Source organism: Leptodactylus fuscus, chromosome 9, assembly GCF_031893055.1.
Source record: "Leptodactylus fuscus isolate aLepFus1 chromosome 9, aLepFus1.hap2, whole genome shotgun sequence".
Lineage (NCBI taxonomy): Eukaryota > Metazoa > Chordata > Amphibia > Anura > Leptodactylidae > Leptodactylus > Leptodactylus fuscus.
This window is the reverse complement of record NC_134273.1, coordinates 89,944,362-89,961,016: the sequence shown is the minus strand read 5'-3', so window position 1 is coordinate 89,961,016 and position 16,655 is coordinate 89,944,362. Positions and strand designations below refer to the sequence as shown.

The window sequence follows — 16,655 nt, the reverse complement described above, 5'->3', positions numbered from 1 at the left end:
AGGGTCGGAGCTAAAAGCCGCAAATCACTGATTCATTCTCTGCATGTCAATACTCCCCCCATCCTACATAGAATCACCCCCATACACGTATAACCACCCCCATACCCCTATAACCACCCCCATACCCCTATAATCACCCCCATACCCCTATAACCACCCCCATACCCGTATAATCCCCCCTTGAGAGGTCTCTTGCCTTTTGTCCAGTTTGCTGTCGATCAGATCTTGCGTCTGGTTGGCCGAGGTTCTTGCAGAGAACATGAGGAAGTGACTGATGTATTCCTGGGGCATGTTCTTCAGCAGCTTGTCAGAGATGGTCAGGGTCTTCCCGGTCCCTGTAGGACCCACACAGAGAACCTGCAGAGACGGCTCCAGATATAGTGACTGCCGCTCAGTCATGGTTATAATGGAGTCTTCTATGTACTCACCGGGTTCTTGTTGGTCAGCAGCATCCCCAGGAGATGAGACATCCGCACGGTGTCCGGGGTGGGCACAATGATGTCGGAGTAGCTGGTGTCCGGAGCAATGGAGAAGGGAGCAGAAGACGCCATCCAGTTCACCCAGTGCACCTTAAGAAGAAAAACATATGTAAATAGATGGAAGGACGGTGACAGCGCCCCCTCACTATCCAGGACCACTGCAGCGCAGGCCTCTCACCTTTCTCTTGGTGTCTTCCTCGTCATCCTCAGTGACGCTGCTTATCCCTGCGTCATCCAGGACATAGTCATAGACCAGACCTTCATCTGGGAAGAGGACCGACACCTGACAACCACAGTGAGATCGTTTGGTCAATAGTCAAGGAACCAGCCCTATAGTACAGGCGGAGCAGGGTGTAGTGCACGGTCATACAGTACAGGCGGAGCAGGGTGTAGTGCACGGTCATACAGTACAGGCGGAGCAGGGTGTAGTGCACGGTCATACAGTACAGGCGGAGCAGGGTGTAGTGCACGGTCATACAGTACAGGCAGAGCAGGGTGTAGTGCACGGTCATACAGTACAGGCGGAGCAGGGTGTAGTGCACGGTCATACAATACAGGCGGAGTGGGGTGTAGTGCACGGTCATACAGTACAGGCGGAGCAGGGTGTAGTGTACGGCCATACAGTACAGGCGGAGCAGGGTGTAGTGCACGGTCATACAGTACAGGCGGAGAAGGGTGTAGTGCACAGTCATACAGTACAGGCGGAGCAGGGTGTAGTGCACGGTCATACAGTACAGGCGGAGCAGGGTGTAGTGCACGGTCATACAGTACAGGCGGAGCGAGGTGTAGTGCACGGTCATACAGTACAGGCGGAGCAGGGTGTAGTGCACAGTCATACAGTACATGCGGAGCAGGGTGTAGTGCACGGTCATACAATACAGGCGGAGTGGGGTGTAGTGCACGGTCATACAGTACAGGCGGAGCAGGGTGTAGTGCACGGTCATACAGTACAGGCGGAGCGAGGTGTAGTGCACGGTCATACAGTACAGGCGGAGCAGGGTGTAGTGCACGGTCATACAGTACAGGCGGAGCAGGGTGTAGTGCACGGTCATACAGTACAGGCGGAGCGAGGTGTAGTGCACGGTCATACAGTACAGGCGGAGCAGGGTGTAGTGTACGGCCATACAGTACAGGCGGAGCAGGGTGTAGTGCACGGTCATACAGTACAGGCGGAGAAGGGTGTAGTGCACGGTCATACAGTACAGGCGGAGCAGGGTGTAGTGCACGGTCATACAGTACAGGCGGAGCAGGGTGTAGTGCACGGTCATACAGTACAGGCGGAGCAGGGTGTAGTGCACGGTCATACAGTACAGGCGGAGCAGGGTGTAGTGCACGGTCATACAGTACAGGCAGAGCGAGGTGTAGTGCACGGTCATACAGTACAGGCGGAGCAGGGTGTAGTGTACGGCCATACAGTACAGGCGGAGCAGGGTGTAGTGCACGGTCATACAGTACAGGCGGAGAAGGGTGTAGTGCACGGTCATACAGTACAGGCGGAGCAGGGTGTAGTGCACGGTCATACAGTACAGGCGGAGCGAGGTGTAGTGCACGGTCATACAGTACAGGCGGAGCAGGGTGTAGTGTACGGCCATACAGTACAGGCGGAGCAGGGTGTAGTGCACGGTCATACAGTACAGGCGGAGAGGGTGTAGTGCACGGTCATACAGTACAGGCAGAGTGGGTTGTAGTGCATGGTCATACAGTACAGGCGGAGCAGGGTGTAGTGCACAGTCATACAGTACAGGCAGAGTGGGTTGTAGTGCACGGTCATACAGTACAGGCGGAGCAGGGTGTAGTGCACAGTCATACAGTACAGGCAGAGTGGGTTGTAGTGCACGGTCATACAGTACAGGCGGAGCGGGGTGTAGTGCACAGTCATACAATACTGATGGAGCCAGGTGTAGTACATAGCCACAAAGTACAGGTGGAGCGGGGTGTATTGTACAGCTGTACAGTATAAGAGGGAACAAGATGTATTGAGAAGACATCCAGTACAGGTGGAACGGGATGTATTGCTATTGATAGCACAAAAAGACACTGGATCATGTAGATTTATACATAGATGAAGACTGCAGTGGTTGCAGACGGATCCCCTGAAGTCACGGACCAGGCAGTGCAGTATGCAGGACTCTACCTGCACTATACAGATCTGACAGAGGTGGCGCTCTTCCCCCTGACTACAGGACATGGGGCAGGAGACTGGTTACATTGTATTACCTTCTCAGAAATCATTTTGTCCCTCATATATTTGCTAAACAGCAGGCGCCCGTCCGAGTCCCCGGTGATCCCCACGCTCCAGATCAGAGAGAACACGAACCAGCTCTCCACCAGCTCCCCGACACGATCCAGCTTTTCTTGGGGGATTTTCTTCTGTCCCTGGAAAAATCAAACTAAACGTCCTGATGTAATATTATACGTTATAAAGTACCGATAGATACCGGAGAATCGGCTGGCACCATCCTACCAGATAACATGTGAATGCAGCTCTGGATGTGACTGGAGTATAAGGCTGCTACAATATTAGTAGGATTTACAAGATTTCTGACGGCTTTCTGGACAGTTTCCTTTAAGACAAGAGATCTCAGGAAGGCTTTTACCTCTCTGGGAATGAAAGGTTGGAAGAAACACTCGAGAAGCTTCAGGAGACTCATGACCAGGTTACTGGAGGTCGAGGCGACAACTTCCTTGACTGTTCGATGCACAAACTGGACGGAGTCCTGAAGACAAGATAGTAGACATGTGGCTGGTCCTACAAGACTTTACACTGCAGCTCTGCTCTATTAGGTACAACTATGATCAATGACTCCAGCTTAGCTACAATGTCAATGGGAGTCTAAGGTAGCCGGAAACCTAAAACCTGCCCCTGTCCCCCCATCTTTTATACTGACGCGCTTTTCTCATTTCCATTGTCTGTTGTGGAATTATTTAGAGGGGTTTTCCAGGTGTTGTTAATTGATGACCTATCCTCAGTGGGGTCGGAGCGCCACTTTACAGGCCATTTGATGTCACTTTCATCAGTCACATGGCCGGTCACAGCTTATTCCCATTCAAGTGATAACAAGCACATTCACTGTACAGTGTACGCCGAGAGAGGCCAAAGTGCCCACCCAAATGCTGCGGCCTCTTCAAACAGCTGATCGGCAAGGGGCCTCGGAGTTGGACCCTCGCTGATCTACAACTGAACATCCTAAAGACAGGTCATCCATTATTATAAAGCCTGGAGAACCCCTTGCCATGAAAAGAAACACAACTGGAGGGACTTGAAGACATCTAGGCCAAGGTAGAGACCTACCTGCAGGAACCGTGAGAACAAAGACTCCAACTGCTCTGAATAAGGTTTCAGGACGGAGGGAATACGGCGGAGCCAACATTCGGTAAATGGGCCAAGCCCGAGAATACTGGGTTCTAGATAGACCATGCCGCAACGGGAAACAGTGGCCGGAGAAGCGACAGCCAGATCCTGGACCTCAAACATCATGGTCATGGCCTGAAGAAGAAGAAGACGACATATGAGCAGGGCTGATGTTACAATGGACCGATCAAACGTAGGTTCTGCCTAATGTGGCGCTGGCTCTGGGCATGTTACCTGTGGGATCCGGTGGTCGCCCCCTCCGCATTGCTGCAATGTGGAACAAGTCACAGTAACTAAACCTGCCTAAATGCCCCCCTAACCCGCCTGGTTTGATGTGGACACAGGGGGCGGAGCCTAATATTAGCAGGCAGAGTAGGGAGCGCCACCTACTGGATACAGAGCAGGTCAAGGACAACCTTCTTCTATCCCCTCCATCTTAGCATCTACCATACAAGCAGGGCAGTAGACACATGGACCAATGCTGTAGGTTGTATGTAAGAGGTGAGTGTTTTGGGGTCACCTCAGTAAGCTTGATGATCTCCCCCGAGCTCAGACACAGCTTCTTATTATCATCCAGGACCGTGTTCATATTCTCAATCCAAATGGCGTCTACAGGGCCATCAAACATGTACCACTTCTTATCCGGATCTGAAGATGAGGCGCCTCCTCGGATGAGTGATGAGAGGATACCGTCCGTCCTACAAAGCAAAGAAACCTGCAGTGAGGGGACAAGACAATGGAGACAGCTAGAAGGAGAGAATATTCCAGAACAGACGCCATGATTTACCATTCATGTGTGAGAAGATCAAACTCTCCATACAGCTGACCCATGGTAATGGACTTGGGATTTAAGACGTAGTAGTGAACAGTCTCGTAGGTCCCGCCGCTGACAGAGGGGAGACCCTTAAGGGATGACATAGCGGCTGCCAAGACCCTGTAGCACTATGGAGACAGGACGGACTATCAAACGCTCTGTCATCACCATACAGGGACATTGTTATTATATATAGATCCGAAAACCATCAAGTACCTCCGACTTGCCTGAACCTGTAGGCCCCACAAGCATCAGGCCGTGTCGGACCACGGTGGTCTCGTACAGCTGGATACACTTGGTCACAAAACCTGATAACAGAGAACAAGAGAATCTGAAGATGGATATGCTAGACTGGCTGATAACAGGGAACAACAGATCAAAGGATCATAATCTTATCAGACATTGATCTACAGGACATGAGGAGGTTTAAAGGACCAGCACACAAATGTCAAACCATCTTCAAGAAATCTTCGTACCGTCCACGTCCTTGAGGTTTCTCTGGGCACAGGTCTTACGGATCGCCTCCTCCAAGCTGCCGTAGTCAATAGGTTCCTCCTCAATCCTTGGGAAAAGGTCTGACACGATCCCGCTGAAGAGCTTCAGGTCATCTTGAAGGAACTTGGGAACGTTGACATCTCGGATGGCTCTGAGGCAGATCAGCTCCTGCGCAGACCCCCAAAAGGTCATGTCAGTCACCCAGAAGAATAGAACAAAGGGGTCAGCGAGGCCACAAGACATGGCTGAAGTCTGGACGGGGTATTCTCCATGTGCTGACTATCACACATCCCCGGATACCATAATCATGACCTGCACACCCTGCCGGCCTCCCCGCTCTTCATATTCTCTGCATCACCGCTGCTATCAAAGGGGTATTTCAGTCCATCCGAAAGGTAGGGGGTAACTTTCTGACTGGAGAACTGGCTGCTTTGTACCCCAATTTTGAGTGAGGTGTTAGGACGGACAGCGCTCGCCATTCCTTTCATAGGACGGTCGGAGATAGCAGAGATATCTGCCAATCCCATAGAATGAACAGAGCAGCGCGCCCGTCCTAACGCTTCATTCATTCCTGATTGGTGGGGGCCCAGTAGTCAGGACCCTGCTCTGCCTGAAATACCCCTTTAAGAGCTAAAGCTGCTCCAAACACATGTAAAGCAGAAGCTGAAACCTAACAAACATGGCGTCACCTCATTCATGGTGGGATTCTCTCTCTTCAGGTTTCCGGCAGCAGAGATGACGGTTTTTACGGCTCTCATACCGAAATCGTAGTGATCCTGGGGATGAATCATTCAGTGGTCAAGACGTATGTGAAGCAGTAGCAGAAATGGAAGGATGGAAACAAAAATATATGGCAGGTCGGAGAGGAGACAATGTCTGCCGGGATTCTCAATTTCAAGATCTTCCCTTGTCAGCGCCCGGGAACATTGTTTGCATTCAAAGGCTGTAACACTGTGTGGAGCTGAAACTTCTCGAAGCTGAGGATTTGGTACCATTGTATCAGGTCAACAGTAGAAATCTCCATCCTGTACATAGACTTTACTACAATGTATCAGTTCAGAGGATTGTGTAGACTGGGTACAACTGTAACAAACTCTCAGCTGTGACAAGTATCAGCATCGGCTTCCAGCCTCTAAACGTTTCCATTCACTAAAATCAACCCGAGAAGATGATGAAAAGATGAAAGAAGTATCTTAAAAGCAGGACCCGAGGGCCAGAGGAGGAGGGTGTAAGAGTCACCTGGGAGCTCAGCTGCTCGGACGAAAGCTTGAAGGTCGTCGTGATTTTCTTTGCTAAAATCTTGGCGTTGTTAAACCCGAAGGAATATAAAGAGATCTCGGCAATCATGGCGTAATCTGGAACCATCATTGCCACGGGGCGGAAGAGCGCCTGGAGGGACAGACACAACATGAGGTCAGCCATCTAGAGGCTGTGACATCATATATAACCCTGCTACAAGCGCAGCGCCACCTTCAGGTTATCCGGTAATTCTGTACGACCGGCGTATCCAGGATTCATGGTAATGAAGACGGCGCAGGTAGAGACTAACGGGATCTCCACACCCTCAAACATGAAGCGATCCACCTGGAGAACAGACAGCATGGGATGAGTCACGTGGCGTTGCGATTATCGTAGTGGGGACACTCAGTTTGGTCAGTGATTTCCAACCTGAAGCTCTCCAGCTTTTGTAAAACTATAACCCCTAGCAAGTGCAGACATCCTGCTGAGGGCTGTAGTTTTGCTGTAGAACCCCGTGTTGGAATCCATTGCTTTCTTACTCGTTGCTGCTGAGCCTTCTGGATTGTGGTGATCTGTTGGGCGACCACCGACAACACCTCAATGTCAATGCGGTTGAATTCATCAAAGCAAGCCCAGGCTCCGGAGCTGTGTGGACAGAGGGGAGAAGGTAGGTAATGGGTAAAACCAGTAAAACACCCCTCCCTGCCTGCTGCGAAACGCCCCCGGGTCCACGTCCATGTCAGCACACACCTGGCTAATCCTTTGAAGAACTTGCCCATGGCCATGAAGTCCAGCTGGTCCGAGCAGTTGAACACTACAGTTTGGATTGCCAGAGCTTTGCCCAAATCTTTTGTGGTCTCCGTCTTCCCTGTCCCCGCGGGTCCAGCAGGGGCACCACCAAATTTTAAATGCAGAGCTCCGGTGAGTGTCAGGTAGCACCTACAATGACAATGAGATGGTTGCTGTGCTGTTCAGTCCTTAGATCTCCAGCTTATGGCTTGGTACCCCATACCTGTCCGTCAGTGGCGTTATGACCAGACGTCCTGTGTTTCCGAGGTATTCGTAGCCGTACAGGAACTCGGCATTGACTGCTCTAACGTACAGATCGTCTCGGCTCCAGTAATAGCTGTGAGAGGACGGAAAGTCTGAATATTTATGTATACCGCCGCCATATGGAAGACCATGAAGGTGATTTTATACCGTACCGCAGTTGAGATATCCATTCAAAATCATTGACGCTGCTGACATTTTCTTCGATCAGACGAGCGGCGACGTCTTTAGCGTGAACCTCAATCACGATGAGGGCAGAGAGGATGGAACGCTGCATGCGGGAAAGTTTACCACGGACCAAAGCGACCAGGTCACTGAGCTGCAGGAGAAGACCAATGTTCATGACCATTCTGTGACAGTATGGAGGCTACGTGTCCAAAGGGTGAAACTTCTAGATCACAAATAGGGAAGATGCGACCACGCAGGACAGCAAATATGGCTGCACATGAGACATCACTGTGCCCGAGGCCGCTTCATCTCACCGTAACTCCCCAACACTGACCTGAGCCTCCAGCTGCGGGAATAGTCTGGTGGACAAATCTCCGGCCTCTAGAGCCTCAGACACTTCCTTCGTCCAAAATGTCTGACAACCTGCTATGGTGACCTGACCAGGCCAGTTCATCACCCAATCTGAACGAGGAGTCTGGAAATAAGAAGCTGAGAATGAGCCGCTCTGGACTGAGAAAGACATAGAAGATGACGGAAGCTTCTACGTGTGTTACCTCTGGATAGGCCTTTATAGATCTCTCTATGTAATCCCGCACACTGGCCTTCATGGCCTTCTCCACCTCCAGTAACCAGTCCTCCACATTGCCTGTTGGGTAGAGGGGCCTGGACAGCTGAACCTCCTCGCCCTCCGCTGAGTACATGTGGGTGATCTGTAGATCCGGCTGGAACAACAGCTGCAGAGAAGAAACAAGGAGGTCAGTAGAAGATTCCTATAAGACTTGTCATGTACATGGTGCAGGTGTCCTAGGGAAACAGACGCCACAAATACACCCACTAAGCCTTCTCCAAAGGTGACACCAAGGCCAAGACAAGGAGGGGATGTCAGAGAGAAACACTCCAATGCAAAGTAAATGTTCCAGATTGCAGATTCCCATCTCACCCGGGCAATGTTCTCGAAGCATTTCCGTAAGTGCGGCTGCACAGCGGTGGGATCCTTGGTTTGGGACAAGATCTCCAGGAGTTCATCATCAGAAAGGAAGTAGAACCTGAAAAAGGCAAAGATATCGATGTTTACCTGCAGGTTATGTCATAGGGAGATTTGCTAATGTTATGTGCAATGCTCAGCACAGGGCTCAGGTACTGCATATAGCGCCAGGTACTTAGTATAAATCACATCTACTTTTGCTCAAGTACTTAGACCCTCAGCACTGTCCTAAGGCACGCCACATAAAGCTTAATATAATACTCAGCACAGGACTCAACCACTCAAGACGACTCAAGTACACAATATGGTGCCCAATATATCACTCAGGTACTTGTATAGCGCTCATATACACAATATGGTGCCCAATATATCACTCAGGTACTCAGTAAAGCGCTCATATATACAATATGGTGCCCAATATATCACTTAGGTACTTGTATAGCGCTCTGGGCGTCACCACAGGACTCTCTCTGGAATCTGCGCCATTCGTAAACTCCAGGTATAACTCACACCCGTTTTCTGACATTGCGCCATGTACCAAAAAATGCCCCAATTCTGTGCCAGGACTGACATATTTATTTGAGTCAATTCCACCCATTACTTCTCACCTGGGGAACGCTCCTCGCTTGGTCTCCAGATATTCGCTGAGTCCTTTTTGCACCAATTCCAGCAGCTTGTTACATTCTCTAAGACTTTCCAGAAGACGAGGATCTGGACACAAGGAAATGACCTGGAAGAAAGCGGCGGGTTACAGTGATAAGAACGTCTGTGACTTTCCCATTCAGAATACTGACGTGTGATCTCCTCCAAGTTCTTGTATCTCTGCCATATGTATACAGCCCTTAGAGCTCATCCCCTGGGCCTTCTTGCTTAGACCCTGTTCACACTATATTAGGCGCGGCTCCTATGCAGACCCTCCCTCGTACCTGTTTATTCTCTTCTGCGTTGCGCATGATTTTCCTCCAGGTCCTCTCCATGGTCTGGTAGCGCTTACTTTCCACGGGCAGCTGTCTGTTGATGTCTTCTGAGCTGAAAATGGGTTCCAGGTAGAGCCAAGAGCGCTGGCAGGTCAGCCATTCCTCCAAGACGTCCTGAGGGAGGCAGACAGGAGAGAAACCCTTAGAGAATACTTCAATGCCATGTTCATTTTCTTGGTAGTCTGTGCTGGGTCTCCTGAAGATCAGGGTGAACTCCTCACACTTTGGAGACTTCACCATGACCTTCAGGAGCCACCAGGAAGTGGAGGAATCCATCTGTACGTCTATGTCACATTAAGTGATGTCACCGGGACAATCTCGGTGATGTCATCAGTCCCAGCGTGGGGCCTAGTGACGCCTCCACTTTACCACAATGTCTGTCACCTGCGTCAGTCGGAGTTTGCTCTCCCAGGTGCTGATACGTTCTTCGAATGGCTTCTTGTAGGGGGAGAAGGACATGCTTTGGGTCATGACTATGTGGTCATCTAAGAGCTGAGAGGCTTCCTCCGGGCTCTTCAGGATAAACGTCCCCGTCTCCTTGTAAGGCAAGATGTTGAAGAGTACTGAAGACCACTCTCCCTCCATCTTGTCCAGAGCCTGAAACAAAGGTTGTGTTAAATGCTGTTCAATGTCTAGGGGTGGTGACCCCGACTCCAGACCCCCCCCCCCTCCAGCACCTGCTCAATGGAGAACTCCTTTCCTGCAATCTCGGCCACTTTGGCGATGCTCTCGATGTGATCTTGAAGCTTCATCTCCAAGCAGCGGGTGAAGGTCAGGTTGGACTTGGGTTTGATGTTGATCTTTATCTGGTCGGATAAAATCTCCCAGTGCCGATTCCTCATTCCGGGGTTGCGCAGGCCTTGTATTAGTGGGATATAGGGTTTGAACTCTTCAATGCGTCCCTTAATGTCTTGAGCCACCTCCTGGCAGGCTGCGGAGGGAAGGTGTCATTATAGGAGACTGCTACAGAAGAAATGTGCAGGGGTGGCTTAAAGGGAATGTCCACCTCTGGGATGACTTTAACTGGTTCAACCCCCCCAGCACCCGCTCCCTGCACCCTGAGGAGCAATACATAAGCCCATTGGCCTCACACATGATCCCACCTGGAATGTCTCGGAAATACTTGACACACTTGTGCATGTTTTTGTAAGACTCCATGACGTTCTTTTCCAGCTGCTCGGCATCGATGGTGGACAGGGGGTCGTTCATCCAGCTGTCGTACCAGCGCATCCAGTCAGAGACCGTGGTCCACAGGTCCCGGAAGGGCTGGAATTCTTTCACCAGTCTTAGCAGCTTGTCATACTGTCACACAAGAAAGATCCTGCTTACTTCATCAGTCAGGATCACTTGGCAGTCCCCCATCTAAGGACGGAGCTTAGAGGGTGATGATGTCATAGGTGCCATACTCACGTTGGTGACTGGGAGGCCGAAGAGCCGCTCCCTATTGTTGTAGAGCTGAGCCAGCCCCTGGGACTCCATCAGCTGCTTGTGGACCCTTCGGACCTCGTTGGCGATCTCGTGAGCGCGATTGATATCAATGTGGGTGGAGAATCCGGCAACGACCACCTAAGATGAAAGGGAGATTATTTAGATTCAATTGCACCAAGGATGTGCCACGTTGTTCCTTTTCTGGACATGAGTCCAAGGACCAAGGACAGACCAAGGACATAGCAAACATAAATAGTAATATATCCCCCCTCCCCCATTATCTAGAGAATACACCATGAGTAGAGATGAGCAAGCTAGTCCTGAGTTCACCACAAATGTCGTCTTCATGTTGGGTGGATCACTGACTATGGAGACCAATACCTTCATGCTATGGCCAACCAAGACTATACAGACCTGCAGGGTGTCCAGTCTCTCCAGGAAATTGTTCTGGTCCATAACCTGGATCTTACGGAATCTCTCCTCGTCTTCCAGATGCTGCTCCTTGATGGTTTCCATGGTTGTCAATATCTTATGGGGCCAGGCAATGACGAACCACCTGATGACGGAGGAAGATGGGGCATTCAGTAAGACCCTTCACTATAGACAGGGGTGAGAGTCGGGATGGGCTGGGGCACTCACTTGGCATTGAAGTCATCCTGGGACAAGCTGTAGAAGAAATCATCGATGACCTCGTAGTCGCTCAGCACCTTCGCTATTTGCTCCTATGACGTGATAAAAAAAAACAAACCATCATTCCCTTTATTCTTCCTGACGTGGTCAGTCTGTATGTGAAGTGTAGGGAGCGGAGGGGGAGGGGCTGTGCTGAGATACATGCGGTGATACGGCGGGAAGGAGGTAACGCCCTCATACGAAGAATAAACATCATCAAAATCCCAAAAACATGAATATTCACCTACTGATACTGGAGCAGGTGTGAGACGTCTTACCTCCAGAGACTTCATCTGCTCGGGCACGCCCTTCATCCACTCCCGCAGTTCGGTCAGCTCCTCCACGCTATTCGGCTTCTCGTACACTTTGCGACTGATGACGCGGAACTGCTCCGAAATCTGAGAAAACCCATGACGAGAGATTAGAAACTGAAACAGGAATTACTATACTATATACTATTGTATCTATCGCATTATTCATAGGCCTCAGGCACACGGGGGACACCGGAGATCCCTACATCAGAGTGATCTGTGATACCGGAGATGCCTACATCAGAGTGATCTGTGATACCGGAGATCCCTACATCAGAGTGATCTGTGATACCGGAGATCCCTACATCAGAGTGATCTGTGATACCGGAGATCCTTACATCAGAGTGATCTGTGATACCGGAGATCCCTACATCAGAGTGATCTGTGATACCGGAGATCCCTACATCAGAGTGATCTGTGATACCGGAGATCCCTACATCAGAGTGATCTGTGATACCGGAGATCCCTACATCAGAGTGATCTGTGATACCGGAGATCCCTACATCAGAGTGATCTGTGATACCGGAGATCCCTACATCAGAGTGATCTGTGATACCGGAGATCCCTACATCAGAGTGATCTGTGATACCGGAGATCCCTACATCAGAGTGATCTGTGATACCGGAGATCCTTACATCAGAGTGATCTGTGATACCGGAGATCCCTACATCAGAGTGATCTGTGATACCGGAGATCCCTACATCAGAGTGATCTGTGATACCGGAGATCCTTACATCAGAGTGATCTGTGATACCGGAGATCCTTACATCAGAGTGATCTGTGATACCGGAGATCCCTACATCAGAGTGATCTGTGATACCGGAGATCCCTACATCAGAGTGATCTGTTATACCGGAGATCCCTACATCAGAGTGATCTGTGATACCGGAGATCCCTACATCAGAGTGATCTGTGATACCGGAGATCCTTACATCAGAGTGATCTGTGATACCGGAGATCCCTACATCAGAGTGATCTGTTATACCAGAGATCCTTACATCACAGTGATCTGTTATACCGGAGATCCCTACATCAGAGTGATCTGTTATACCAGAGATCCCTACATCAGAGTGATCTGTGATACCGGAGATCCTTACATCAGAGTGATCTGTTATACCAGAGATCCTTACATCACAGTGATCTGTTATACCGGAGATCCTTAGATCAGAGTGATCTGTTATACTGGAGATCCTTACATCAGAGTGATCTGTTATACCAGAGATCCTTACATCACAGTGATCTGTTATACCGGAGATCCCTACATCAGAGTGATCTGTTATACCGGAGATCCCTACATCAGAGTGATCTGTTATACCAGAGATCCTTACATCACAGTGATCTGTGATACCGGAGATCCTTAGATCAGAGTGATCTGTTATACCGGAGATCCTTACATCAGAGTGATCTGTTATACCGGAGATCCTTACATCACAGTGATCTAGTGAATCCCAGTCTCATAGATCACGGGGTGAGGGCGGGTAGATCTGGCCAGTGTACTGACTGGATGAGAAGAAGTAAAGGGATGTGCACTTACCTCCTCCACCTCCTTGTGGACGTTCTTAGCGAATAACTCGAGCAGGGCGGTAGACAGAGCCTTACGTTTCCGAGACAGATTCTGCTTCAGCCCTTCTACAAGGATCTGGAAGGGGCCGACAATGATGGAGTTGGGCAGAGCGTGGTCCAGGCGCTCCTTCTCTTGTAGATGCTCCTCGGCTGCCTGTCTCACCTCTGGGCCAGTGGGGTTCTTTGCTCGGAAGGTTCTGCAGGGAACCCCGGAATGTGAATAGATATAAATGTATTATGTGTAAAGGATTTATAGCCTCACGTGACTCGTAACGTCACAGAACCCCGAGACAAGGTAGATGTGGTGTGACCTGGTAGTCACTTTCAGGATTAGATATGTCCATATAATAATTTGTGCAGCAGTAAAGTATGTGCCCCCCCCCCCCCAGACCTCCTGATCGGTCACTGACTTGGCACTCACTTCATGTAGGTCTCCACGTCCGTGTTGTTCAGTTCCAGGTATTTCTCGTATTGCTTTGCATAGGCTTTCAGTGGTATCAAAGCTTTACATATGGCCGTGCGGATGTTGCTACGTAGCTCCTCCACCGCAGACTCGTGTAGACCGACAGACTCCAGCAGAGGAGTGCCACTGATAAAGAGGTCCTCTAACACAAACTAAACACCAGAGACTCAGGTACAGATCCATCAGTGCAGACAATGTATTATATTATATCAGTGATGTCAGTAACTGGGGGCGGGGCTGTGACAACCTCTCAGACATGATATATACAGCTGGGTGTCAGTAACTGGGGGCGGGGCTGTGACTACCTCTCAGACATGATATATACAGCTGGTTGTCAGTAACAGGGGGCGGGGCTGTGACTACCTCTCAGACATGATATATACAGCTGGGTGTCAGTAACAGGGGGCGGGGCTGTGACTACCTCTCAGACATGATATATACAGGCTGGTTGTCAGTAACAGGGGGCGGGGCTGTGACTACCTCTCAGACATGATATATACAGCTGGTTGTCAGTAACAAGGGGCGGGGCTGTGACTACCTCTCAGACATGATATATACAGGGGGCGGGGCTGTGACTACCTCTCAGACATGATATATACAGGGGGCGGGGCTGTGACTACCTCTCAGACATGATATATACAGCTGGTTGTCAGTAACAGGGGGCGGGGCTGTGACTACCTCTCAGACATGATATATACAGGCTGGTTGTCAGTAACAGGGGGCGGGGCTGTGACTACCTCTCAGACATGATATATACAGGCTGGTTGTCAGTAACAGGGGGCGGGGCTGTGACTACCTCTCAGACATGATATATACAGGGGGCGGGGCTGTGACTACCTCTCAGACATGATATATACAGCTGGGTGTCAGTAACTGGGGGCGGGGCTGTGACTACCTCTCAGACATGATATATACAGCTGGTTGTCAGTAACAAGGGGCGGGGCTGTGACAACCTCTCAGACATGGTATATACAGGCTGGTTGTCAGTAACAGGGGGCGGGGCTGTGACTACCTCTCAGACATGATATATACAGGGGGCGGGGCTGTGACTACCTCTCAGACATGATATATACAGCTGGTTGTCAGTAACAGGGGGCGGGGCTGTGACTACCTCTCAGACATGATATATACAGGCTGGTTGTCAGTAACAGGGGGCGGGGCTGTGACTACCTCTCAGACATGATATATACAGGGGGCGGGGCTGTGACTACCTCTCAGACATGATATATACAGCTGGTTGTCAGTACCAGGGGGCGGGGCTGTGACTACCTCTCAGACATGATATATACAGCTGGTTGTCAGTACCAGGGGGCGGGGCTGTGACTACCTCTCAGACATGATATATACAGGCTGGTTGTCAGTACCAGGGGGCGGGGCTGTGACTACCTCTCAGACATGATATATACAGCTGGTTGTCAGTACCAGGGGGCGGGGCTGTGACTACCTCTCAGACATGATATATACAGGCTGGTTGTCAGTACCAGGGGGAGGGGCTGTGACTACCTCTCAGACATGATATATACAGGCTGGTTGTCAGTAACAGGGGGCGGGGCTGTGACTACCTCTCAGACATGATATATACAGGGGGCGGGGCTGTGACTACCTCTCAGACATGATATATACAGGCTGGTTGTCAGTACCAGGGGGAGGGGCTGTGACTACCTCTCAGACATGATATATACAGCTGGTTGTCAGTACCAGGGGGCGGGGCTGTGACTACCTCTCAGACATGATATATACAGCTGGTTGTCAGTACCAGGGGGCGGGGCTGTGACTACCTCTCAGACATGATATATACAGCTGGTTGTCAGTAACAGGGGGCGGGGCTGTGACTACCTCTCAGACATGATATATACAGCTGGTTGTCAGTACCAGGGGGCGGGGCTGTGACTACCTCTCAGACATGATATATACAGGCTGGTTGTCAGTAACAGGGGGCGGGGCTGCGACTACCTCTCAGTTATTCTCATTCTGAGACATTTGGCTTTGTCCCTGGACACATAAGGTACAAGTAACACTCACTTTCTCCAGCTGGGGCACGGTGTGAGTTGCCAGGATCCCTTTATCAAACAGAGTCATGAGTGTAGTCTCAAAGTTCTCCAGCGGAGTGCTGAAATGTGCCCCGGAGCTGTCCAGCACCAAATCCAGCAGAAATATTGGGTTTTTCCGAGGCCTTTAAAAGAAGAGATACACGAAAAGGAGAAATAAAATCAGAAGTATAACTAATTGTAATGTACACAGTGTAATAATACGGGGTAAGTAATAAATGTAGACAGTTGCACATTCTATAAGTAACTAGTATTATGGGGTCAGATTTGGACAGATGGGGTACATGTGTGGCTGTTATACATGACATCTTACTTGTACGGACTGTTGATGAGGTCGCCCCCCCAGTCCAGCTCCTCAGGACAGGATAAGACGCTATAACAAGCATCGAGAATGAACTGGGTGAAGCTGACAATGGAGTCCTGTACCAGGAAGCGCAGGGAGTCCTGCAGGTTAAACCTGATGAGTTCCATGAGCTGCCGCAGTTTGGACATTTTGTAGACCTCCCAGTTGCACTCGCTCAGGTCGTACCAGCCTTTCCCCACCTCTCTCAGGCTGCTGCGGACGGCGTTCTTCAGGGTGCTCACCCAGCTGTCCTTCAGGAACAACTGGACCT

At 50.3% G+C, this 16,655-nt stretch overlaps 1 protein-coding gene across 1 annotated transcript in view; it reads right to left on the bottom strand.

Annotated features, from left to right (window-relative positions):
* DNAH1 (dynein axonemal heavy chain 1) overlaps nt 1-16,655 on the bottom strand; it is a 49,009-nt gene that overhangs the window by 13,469 nt on the left and 18,885 nt on the right. Inside the window, exons 11-43 of the mRNA XM_075286664.1 lie at nt 16,355-16,653; nt 16,016-16,166; nt 13,952-14,145; nt 13,502-13,727; nt 11,935-12,054; nt 11,627-11,709; nt 11,402-11,543; nt 10,970-11,125; nt 10,663-10,861; nt 10,237-10,490; nt 9,944-10,156; nt 9,509-9,673; nt 9,191-9,312; nt 8,538-8,643; nt 8,152-8,331; nt 7,932-8,072; nt 7,585-7,748; nt 7,392-7,505; nt 7,130-7,318; nt 6,919-7,024; nt 6,611-6,724; nt 6,380-6,529; nt 5,830-5,916; nt 5,122-5,308; nt 4,862-4,953; nt 4,619-4,773; nt 4,352-4,529; nt 3,772-3,966; nt 3,077-3,196; nt 2,697-2,855; nt 658-762; nt 429-569; nt 197-357 (exon numbers count right to left, since the gene is read on the bottom strand). Coding sequence (XP_075142765.1) covers nt 197-357; nt 429-569; nt 658-762; nt 2,697-2,855; nt 3,077-3,196; nt 3,772-3,966; nt 4,352-4,529; nt 4,619-4,773; nt 4,862-4,953; nt 5,122-5,308; nt 5,830-5,916; nt 6,380-6,529; nt 6,611-6,724; nt 6,919-7,024; nt 7,130-7,318; nt 7,392-7,505; nt 7,585-7,748; nt 7,932-8,072; nt 8,152-8,331; nt 8,538-8,643; nt 9,191-9,312; nt 9,509-9,673; nt 9,944-10,156; nt 10,237-10,490; nt 10,663-10,861; nt 10,970-11,125; nt 11,402-11,543; nt 11,627-11,709; nt 11,935-12,054; nt 13,502-13,727; nt 13,952-14,145; nt 16,016-16,166; nt 16,355-16,653 — 5,168 coding nt within the window. The remainder of the gene's footprint in view (nt 1-196; nt 358-428; nt 570-657; nt 763-2,696; nt 2,856-3,076; nt 3,197-3,771; nt 3,967-4,351; nt 4,530-4,618; nt 4,774-4,861; nt 4,954-5,121; nt 5,309-5,829; nt 5,917-6,379; nt 6,530-6,610; nt 6,725-6,918; nt 7,025-7,129; nt 7,319-7,391; nt 7,506-7,584; nt 7,749-7,931; nt 8,073-8,151; nt 8,332-8,537; nt 8,644-9,190; nt 9,313-9,508; nt 9,674-9,943; nt 10,157-10,236; nt 10,491-10,662; nt 10,862-10,969; nt 11,126-11,401; nt 11,544-11,626; nt 11,710-11,934; nt 12,055-13,501; nt 13,728-13,951; nt 14,146-16,015; nt 16,167-16,354; nt 16,654-16,655) is intronic.